The following is a 9,798-nucleotide window of genomic DNA, read 5'->3' as shown; positions in this document are numbered from 1 at the left end:
AACCGCCAAATCTCCTGCTGCCTCTGAAAGATCTTCAACCTAATCCAGGAGCTGCTTCTTTTTTTTTCCTGCTACATTTTCTATTAGGTTAATCCCTCCCGACACCTCTGTGCTCAACCTTCTTTCTCCCCTCATTAATCATCCACTGCAACACGCTGACTTTTAAATACTCACTTCTGTGGAAAAAACACAGACAGTTAAAATCCAAACGTCAAATGGAACTTCAATTATTTTTTTTGTTCATCTAAAGCAGAGAAGGCAACAAGAATAGAAAATCTAACATTGACAAGCTTAATGAATCCTTAGCACAAAGCAACACATTTTACAAAGACTGTGCAGTGGTGAACAAATTATCTGCTTTCATTTATTCGGGAAATTTACTTTGATCTCCCGACATGTTTCGACTGTCCATTGCCAGTCTTCATCAAAGGAGTCTGACAATCGCTTTGATGTGTCCTTGACTTCCCCGTAATAATTCCGTAACAATATTTAATTAAATGAAAGAAAACTAACATTGCCCTTTAATCAGTGGTAATAGAAAAAAAAAAAGAAGCTTAATTTTCATGTTTTTTGAATTGCAAAATATTTGTTTTATGTTTTTTCAAGAGATCAGCCCAATATAGTGCATGATTTCTTCCAGACTGAGGAAGAGGGCTAGAATAATCTCATTACTTTAGAGATTATGAAAAATTAAAAATGAGGTGGGTTGGAAATGTACAAAAAAAAAAAAAAAATGAAGCAGCAGCTTTGTAAAGTGAATAGATAACGTAAAACAAAGACATGTCTTTATTTGCCAAATATGGTAATTTGTTTCAATGGGAATGGTGTATACAGCAAGGCCTTATGTGAACTGTATCATAGTTAATAAAGGAAATCTTGTAAATAAATAAAATAAATCAAAAATAAATTAGATGAAAGAAAACTTAACATATTTCAAAAACAAGACAAAAAGAACTTCCTGGTAATATTGAAGAAGTCAAGGACGCATCAAAGCAATCTGCAGATGCCTCTGAAGAAGACTGGCAGTTGATAGTCGAAACATGCCAGGATATCAAAGTAAAAAGTTGTCTGAATAAACGAAACCTTAATTTATATTTTAGATAATATAACATATTAATATATTATGTTAAGGTTTCATTTATTCAGACAACTTTTTTTCAGGAAATTTACTTTTATTACCTGACATGTTTCGACCGTCAACTGCCAGTCTTCTTCAGAGGCTTCTGTCGATCACTCTGATGTGTCCTTGACTTCCGTATAATAATTCTGTAGCAATATTTAATTGAATGAATAAAACCTTAACATATTATTCAAAAAGAAGACAAAAAAGAACTTTCTGGAATTATTATGCAGAAGTCAAGGACACATCAAAGCGATCAGCAGACGCCTCTGAAGAAGACTGGCAGTTGACAGTCGAAACACGTTGGGTGATCAAAGTCAATTTCCTGAAAAAAAGGTTGTCTGAATAAATGAAACCTCCGTAAAAAACATCTGTAATTATTACGCGGAAATCAAGAAACCATCAAAGTAATCAGCAGACACTTTGATGTATAAACTTCCCGTTAAAAAGTTGTCTGAATGAATGAATGAAACCGTAACATATTATTACAAAAAGACAAATAGAACGTGCTGAAATTATGTGAACACTAAATAAGACCGAGAAAGTGAATAATGATAAAAAAGACTTTGTTACTTACAAAAAAGGTCACATTTACAATTTTTACCACTGAAAAAAATGTGATTACAGCAGGTGTTACAGCAGGGTTTTTCAACCTTGGGTCGTGACCCCATATGGGGTCACCTGAAATGTCTAGGAATTGATATAAAAAAGAAAAAAAACATTTATTGATTTATTTAGATTTCTATTTTTTTTTTAATGATTTTTTTTTTCTTCGAATTAACAGATCACAAACGCAATAAATAACAAACAACTTTCTCAAATATAAATCTAGTCCAAATGAAATGCAGAATAAAAATATCTCATCACTGGATACCCTGTATTTGTAACGCACTTTAATAAACGATTAAAAACTAATAGAAATATAAATAACTATTATATCAAAATGGGGTCACGACCCGAAAAAGGTTGGAAACCAATGGGTTACAGGATAAGGTTTGTTTTTTGTTTTTTTTATCATTCATTCCATCAACATGCTGTCATTCTACCATCTACAAATCAGCTCCAATAATGAAAAATCACTATTTTTAAAATTAGATATATTTTATTTAAAAAAAGGAAAACCAACCAGAACTTTTTTTTTTTACATAATGATCAAGGATTTTTATTATTTAGTCTCTTTCATCAGTTTCATTTCATTACAGAAAATGTTATAGTACAGCGTTGTTCAATGTCTCCTCATTGCTTAATAATCATTTCCTTAGGAGTGCTGGTCACATATATCTGTACAATACGGTTGTTGTTGTTTTTTTTTCTGTACATTTTTTGTGAAGTTGGTTAAAAAGGCTGTCAGCGCTTAAAGAAGCTGCTTGTTTTCGTTCAGGTTTTTTTTTTTTTTTTTTTTGTCTTTTTCAAATAGTGGATCAAACAAAAGATTATTTTTCCCAGGCTCAGCTCAGCTCACCCCTTGGTGGGGTTTTTTGGGGGCGGGGGCAGAGTTCACACCCAGTCAATGTTGAATAGAAGGAAGCTTCAGAGTCTGGGCTGACGTGGTCATACCTCCCACCACCACCACCACCACCACCACCCCTACCAATGCTACTACCGTACCTCTGTCCCGCCCAGGCATTTGGCACTGCGCACATAAACAAGACTCACAAGATAAACAACAAGCAAAGCTCTTGGTGAAGCCATTATGATGCATACTAATGAGGGAAAAAACCAAAAACCAAACAGAAGTGTCACCTTTGATGGGTGCCCAAAAGAGGAAACAGGCCATGATGTGCTGCCTCTTCCTCTCCGCTGAGCACTATGGGAAATCTGGAGCCTTCCTTAATAAAGTTTTCTTCATTTTAAAAATAAAAAGGTTTTCTTTTTTCTCTACTAAAGATGAGAAAATAATAATTTTCTTTTTTTGTCCCGGCAGGCACCTACAGCTGTCTATTAAAATGCTACTGCTATAGATAAAGGTCTAGCATTGAACACACAAAGCAATTGCAATGAAAGGAACAAAGTCGCCTTAATATAATAAGGATGATAGTAAGAATAATAATGATAATAATAATAAGAATAATTATAATAATATATTACAGAATAAATCTCTTTTTATAATTAGATTTTTTCATTAAAAGTTATATTGTCTTTGTCTGAAATACTATAATCCTTTTAAATTAATTTTCTTCTTTTTTTTAAATATGTATCTAGGTTTTTGTGATCAAGATGTTGACTATACCTCAACGTTATCCAAATCAATAAAAACTAGCTGTGCCGTTGCATATTACAGAATAGTCAATGATATGTGGACATGCACCGTGAACCACCCATTCCACCCCGTCGCTAAAGGACAAACGCCGTCTTCAGCCGCCCGGTGATGACATCATAGCCGACCGATGACCATGACGTCGACCACCTCGCCCTTGTGCAGCTCCACGTATTGCTCTGTTTTTGGAGGTAGCATCAGGAGCCCATTGGCACTACGCATGCTCATCAGTCTGCTGCTCACCTGGTTTCCTGCAGGAGAGATGAAGCCAGATGATGCTAAAACCCGGAAACATCCGGAAACATTTTGGAGATGTACTGTTGTAACACATGGAAACCAGTTGTATTTTTTATTATTTATTTAAATAACTTAATTATTATCATTTAAAAGGTTACCTAATTCAGATGTAGCCTATGTATATGTTCATAATGAGAATTATGCGCAATAATAAAATAATATGTATAAACTTGTAAATATCCAGTAGGAACTACTCGCCGGTAAATAAAGCCCATTTAAACTCTGGGAAACAATAACCAGGAATAAATATTTGCTGCCTGGTAAAGATAGCAGATAAAGATAATAGAGCATTTCATACACAAGGCAATTTTAATGTCCTTTACATGATTAAAAAAGTGCAGCAGAAAAAAATGAACAGTTTAAAAATCCATAAGAACATTGAAATCAGCAGTAAAAACATTTAAAATCAGAATTAAAAACATAAAATCAACCATAATATGATTGAAAATCTCCCTCTCAGTCATACCTAGTAGAGAAAAAGAAGTGCTTTTAACTTGGATTTAAAAAATGTTCACACGTGATGCTGACTTCAGCTCTGCTGGCAGTTTGTTCCACTTCTTTGCAGCATAACAACTAAAAGCAGCTTCACCATCTTTGCTGTGAACTCTGGGCTCCACTATCTGACCTGTGTCCATAGATCTGAGAGACCTGCTTCGTTCATACCTGACTAACATCTCACTGATGTATTCTGGACCAAACCCACTCACACATTTATACCGAAGCAGAACTTTAAAGTCTATTTTGAGGCTGACTGGGAGCCAGTGTAAAGACTATAAAATTAGAGTAATATTTTTCTGACCTGTTTGTTCTGGTTAAATAACACAGATAAATATATTTATGATAGAAATGTAATTATTTATTTAATAAAAATGTAACATTTTTAATTACTATGCATCCATCAGTGCACCACACTGGCTTAAATCCTGAGTTAGGTGGAATTGCAGTGCCGCTAACCACAATTTAATTGTTTTTATTTTACTAGGATGTTTGAATCATTAGTTCCTCTAATGAAATTGTTTAAAAAAAAATGTTTGTAATGGCATGGAACAGTATTTATTGTGTGTATTTATTTAAAACCAGCTACAAACAACAACACTGAAGTTGTACCTGTGCTCTGTGCCCACGGCAGAGGCTCCTGGTGATGCCATGTTAAAATGCAGCGGTGGTATTCAGGGCGGGGGTCCAACTTCACATCGCAAGACAACTGGAAAAAACAACAGTAACATCAACAGTGGGGAGATTAAATGCACTGCAATAATGTGTAAAATGTAGAAATAAATAGCTATTGGGACTTTAATTATACTTTTAAGCAGTTTCCTGGAATGTTTTAAATGGACTTCGGCAATTTCTAGATGAAATATGTTAAGGTTTCATTTATTCATTCAGACAAATTTTTTCAGGAAATGAACTTTGATTTCCTGACATGTTTCGACTGCCAACTGTCAGTCTTCCTCAGAGGCATTTACTGATTGCTTTGATGTATCCTTTGATGTAACCATCAAAGCTTCTACATATCGCTCTCATGCATTACAAAAGAACTGGTAAGGTTACATCAAAGCAATCAGTAGATGCCTCTGAGGAAGATTGACAGCGATCGGCAGACACCTCTGAAGAAGACTGGCAGTGACAGTCCAAACATGACAGGATATCAAAGTACATTTCCTGAATAAATGAAACCACAACATATTATTTCAAAAAAGCAGACCAAAAAATGTACTTAACTGGAATTAATTTCTACTTGAGGTTTGATTCAGTTATCGATGCATTTAAAGATAATTTTTCCTGTATAATTTTTTTAACTTTTATCTTAATAAATACCAGAAGGGGATTAAGTTGCTCCAGAAATCCTTACAGGTACTAAATGTTTGCAAACAACAGATCGTAAAAGGTACTTTTCCATTCTAGCAGATGAAGAAAATGAAATGATATAAACACAAGATGCTGAATTATCTACTTTTGTTTAAATGCTTACTTATCTCCAGTGTTTGTCATGCACTTTTAAAAGCTGGAATCTTCTTTAAACAGGCAGCAGAGTGAACACAGATCTGTCAACAGTTATTGAAAGTTTACTGGCAGAGTAAAAAGCTTCCATCGGCCTCGGGTCCCGGGCCATCTGTTGACGGACATTATTTGGCTACAAATGTGGTTTCAGGTCATCATTCCCACCATTAAGTGGCAGTAATGCATCCGGGATGATTTCTGACCACTTTCTAAATGATGTCGCACTGCACTTTGGATAACACCCATAATGGAATAAAAGCTCGATTCACTCAGTGATGCATGTGATATCATTATGACATTTCTCACGCTACAATTCTGAATATTCATGAGCTGGGAGAGAGAAGTCCACCAGGGTCAGTGTTGGCTCCTCTGTCTTGGCAGAGAAAAACATTGTGGTCATAAATATGAATCAAACGAGTGATGAAAGCAGGATTTGATTTTGAACCATGAGTTAAGTTGCAATCAAGTGCAATAACAAACTCTGAAACTTCAATTCAAACATAACTGTACATGATATGTTAAGGTTTAATTTATTCAGATAAGTTTTTTTCAGTAAATGTACTTTGATCTCCTGACATGTTTCGACTGTCAACTGCCAGTTTTCTTCAGAGGTGTCTGCCGATCTCTTTGATGTGTCCTTGACTTCCGGGTAATAATTCCGTAACAATATTTAATTGAATAAATTAAACCTGAACATATTATTCAAATATTACTATGCAACAGTTAAGGAAACATCAAAGAGATCAGCAGATGCCTCTGAGGAAGACTGGCAGAATGTCCTGAAAAAAAGTTGTTTGAATAAATGAGTCTGCTGATTGATTTGATGTGTCCTTGACTTCTGCGTAATAATTCTGTAACAATATTTCATTGAATAAATGAAACCTTAACATATTATTAAAAAGAAGACAAAAAGAACTTGCTGGAATAATTACATGAAAGTCAAGGACACATCAAAGCGTTCAGCAGACTCATTTCGTCAGACAACTTTTTTTTTAGTAAATTTACTTTGATCTCCTGACATGTTTCTACTGTCAACTGCCAGTCTTCTTCAGAGGCGTCTGCTGTGAATCCCTGTGATGTGTTTTTGACTTCCGCGGTATAATTCCCGCAAGTTTTTTTAAAACTCTTTTTTGATAATATGTTAAAGTTTAATTTATTCGATTAAATACTGTTATAGAATTAGTACGCGGAAGTCAAGGACACATCAAAGTGTGTGGCAGACGCCTCTGAAGAAGACTGGCAGTTGACAGTCGAAACATGTCAGGAGATCAAAGTAAATTTCCTAAAAAAAGTTGTTTAAATATCATATTGCTGAAAAAGTAGACAAAATAACTTGCTGGAATTATTATAAATGTAAAAAGTTCTTTGTTTTCTTGCAGGTAAGCTTGATGGTCAACAGTCAGATATAGAACGTGTAGGAGAAATAAATGACAATGGATCCTATTTGGGATTTAAAACAACAAATTTCAAGCCCTTTTTTTATGAAACAAACACTTTTTCTTTATGAAAATGTGATGATGGTGGATTTTTCAGATGATTAAGTTCTACCCTCGCTTTGATAATGGTGGGCCTCGGGTCCAATATACCCTGCATCTTCCTCAAGGCAGGGATGACAAAAAGATTACAGGTGACAACAGCGGACACGGGGTTTCCTAGGACAGAGGGGGGGGCACACAGGGAGGGCGGGGGGGGAGAGAAAAATATGTGAGAAACGTCTCTGCGTGGACGCTAGTGGTAAATAGCTCTTTCTCTCAACTTCACACACTACCTGGGAGGGCAAAGATTAGTTTGCGAGCACCGTCTATGTCCAAAGTGGCAAATGTTGTAGGGAGACTGGAAAAGAATGACAAGATTTCCGTTATTATTTTAAATATTTAATTTAATTTAGTGTACTTAAAGTATATTTCATAAATATTTTTGGTGTGCTTATTTTAAAAAGATTATGATGGTAAACCAGACTTTCTTACCCTGGTTTCATAAAAACACGACCAAAATGGATTTGAGCATGAAGATCTATATCCAGCACCTGTTTTAGGTAGTCCTACAAGGATATATATAAAAAAAAGGAAATTACAAACACACACTAAGTCAGTGGTTCACAACCTTTTTGATCATGTTCATTATATTGCATTAAAAAATACAGAGTAGCCAAGATTAGTGACAAGTTGTGCCAGCTCAGATATTTTTTCAACTGCCTTTTATTAATATTATTATGTAGATTTATATTCCACAAAGTACAATTATTGAATACAATTGATTCTGTGTTGTTTTGATTTAAAAAAGTATGATATATTGAAAAAATGTTTCCTAATCGGTAATTATTTTTTTATTTTATCAATTACTAGACATTTCAGGTGACCCCAAGGTTGAAAAACACTGCACTAACCAGTGGTTACCAAACGGGGGGTGTGCACCCGTGACATCATGACAGGGGGTGCCCGCTAGAATAGAGATGCATAAAAATAGAAAATGCTTTTTTGTTGCACTTTATTAACAATTTTTTTCATTAGTGCTCTAAAATGTGATTGATTAAACATTTTATGAGATTTGAAGACAAAAAGAAGAAACAAAACGGTCACACATTTATTATTATTTTTATTATGGCATGAGCGTTTTTTCATTCTTCAAAGGGGGCGCAGAAGAAAACGCCTGGGAATCACTGCACCAAGTAGTGACATCAGAAGCTATAGTAGCTGTCAGGGATGTCCCGATACGACTTTTTCACTTCTGATACGATACCGATATTGCAGCCTTGATTGTTGGTCGATATCGATATTGATCCCATACAATATCAGTACGAATCATACATACTTTTATTACTTATTTTGTAGTGTGGAATATTAGAAAATGCTTGATTAAGTGATGTTACTGAAACAGAGAACAATAGTCAACAATTCAAGTTCACTTCAGTTATTTTTTACTGTCAGTATATGGTGGGAACAACTGTGGGCGGGGACAAAAACAATCGGAGCGCTTATATCGGAAATTTTAAATGCAGTTTCTGCATTTTCTGGCTGATAGCCAATATCAATATCAGATCGGGACACCCCTAGTAGCTATTGTACACCGCCCAAGCTGAAGATTTTTGTTTGCTTGTTTATTGTAATCCCCTTGTTAGGTCATCTTTAAATGATTCTAATCTCATTTTTCTCTTTTTTATTGTTGTAATTGATATCATTTGTTTTATTTTTACCCACTTATTCTTGTGTATTTTTTTTTCTTTTTTACATTTATTTAGTTAATTTAGTTTTAGTATATTTTACAATCTTGCACTAAATTTAAAATGTTTCTTTAAGTACTCTCAGATAATGTGCAATCTGCTCCCAAACGTTTGTGGAAATATTAATATCACTGTTTCTTTTTTGTTGTGATATGGGATTGTGTGAATTGTCATTGTATCATTTACTATGTTTCTAATAAAAAAATAAAAATAAAAATACAAGCTGCAGTTCTTCGAGCAGCCACAGTGCGTCAGTAAAACCCACGGTTAGGAAAAGCTCTGCACCTTTTCTCCCATCGACACTCCTCCTGAGGTGATGATGACATCAGCACGGCTGATGCCTTCATTAAGAGCGTTGAGAAGGTCATCTGGGCTGCAGAGCACAGAGAACGTGTACATTTCCATTAACCGGTGTGTTTAAAAAGCCAGTGCAGTGACAATAACGCAAAGTAGGTGATGACGGAAATGAGGGTGATTTCTGAGTTTATAATGGCTTATGTGGATTGTTGTAGAACTGTGAGGCCGTACTTGTCTCCCACGATGCCCAGATTGATTGTTGGGTAGCCATGTTCTTGAATAGTGGCCAACAGGGTGGAACGATTACTGTCCCGGATTTTCCCAGGATGGAGATCGTCTTCTGGGTTCAGCAGCTGAGATGTGGAGAACGTATGAGCACATCAGTTTTAGTCAAATAGTGTAAGAGTTGTAAGAAAACACTTATCACGATGGAGAACAAGATCAGAATGGGTCATTTTTCATACACTAGTTATTATTACTATATAGAAAAAAAAGTGCAAAACAAGCTAAGATCACATGTTACAGTAGAGAGAGTCAATCAAAACTGCACATTTAGAAGTACTTTAGGATTTAATGCTGATTACTTACACAAATAATACATTTTTA

At 35.1% G+C, this 9,798-nt stretch overlaps 1 protein-coding gene across 8 annotated transcripts in view; it reads right to left on the bottom strand.

Annotated features, from left to right (window-relative positions):
* Nucleotides 1-2,467: 2,467 nt before the first annotated feature.
* gphnb (gephyrin b) overlaps nt 2,468-9,798 on the bottom strand; it is a 123,602-nt gene continuing 116,271 nt past the window's right edge. For 5 of the 8 annotated variants that reach the window (XM_028439378.1, XM_028439382.1, XM_028439381.1 and 2 more), the window contains 7 exons: nt 9,424-9,545; nt 9,181-9,268; nt 7,643-7,716; nt 7,441-7,508; nt 7,224-7,327; nt 4,782-4,878; nt 2,468-3,628 (listed from right to left, as the gene is read on the bottom strand). In XM_028439378.1, coding sequence (XP_028295179.1) covers nt 3,495-3,628; nt 4,782-4,878; nt 7,224-7,327; nt 7,441-7,508; nt 7,643-7,716; nt 9,181-9,268; nt 9,424-9,545 — 687 coding nt within the window. In that variant the 3' untranslated portion in view covers nt 2,468-3,494. The remainder of the gene's footprint in view (nt 3,629-4,781; nt 4,879-7,223; nt 7,328-7,440; nt 7,509-7,642; nt 7,717-9,180; nt 9,269-9,423; nt 9,546-9,798) is intronic. The other 3 variants (XM_028439379.1, XM_028439383.1, XM_028439385.1) reach the window with 2 other exon arrangements.

Source organism: Gouania willdenowi, chromosome 24, assembly GCF_900634775.1.
Source record: "Gouania willdenowi chromosome 24, fGouWil2.1, whole genome shotgun sequence".
NCBI lineage: Eukaryota > Metazoa > Chordata > Actinopteri > Blenniiformes > Gobiesocidae > Gouania > Gouania willdenowi.
The sequence above is the reverse complement of the archived record's forward strand: the minus strand, read 5'-3'. Positions and strand labels throughout refer to the sequence as shown.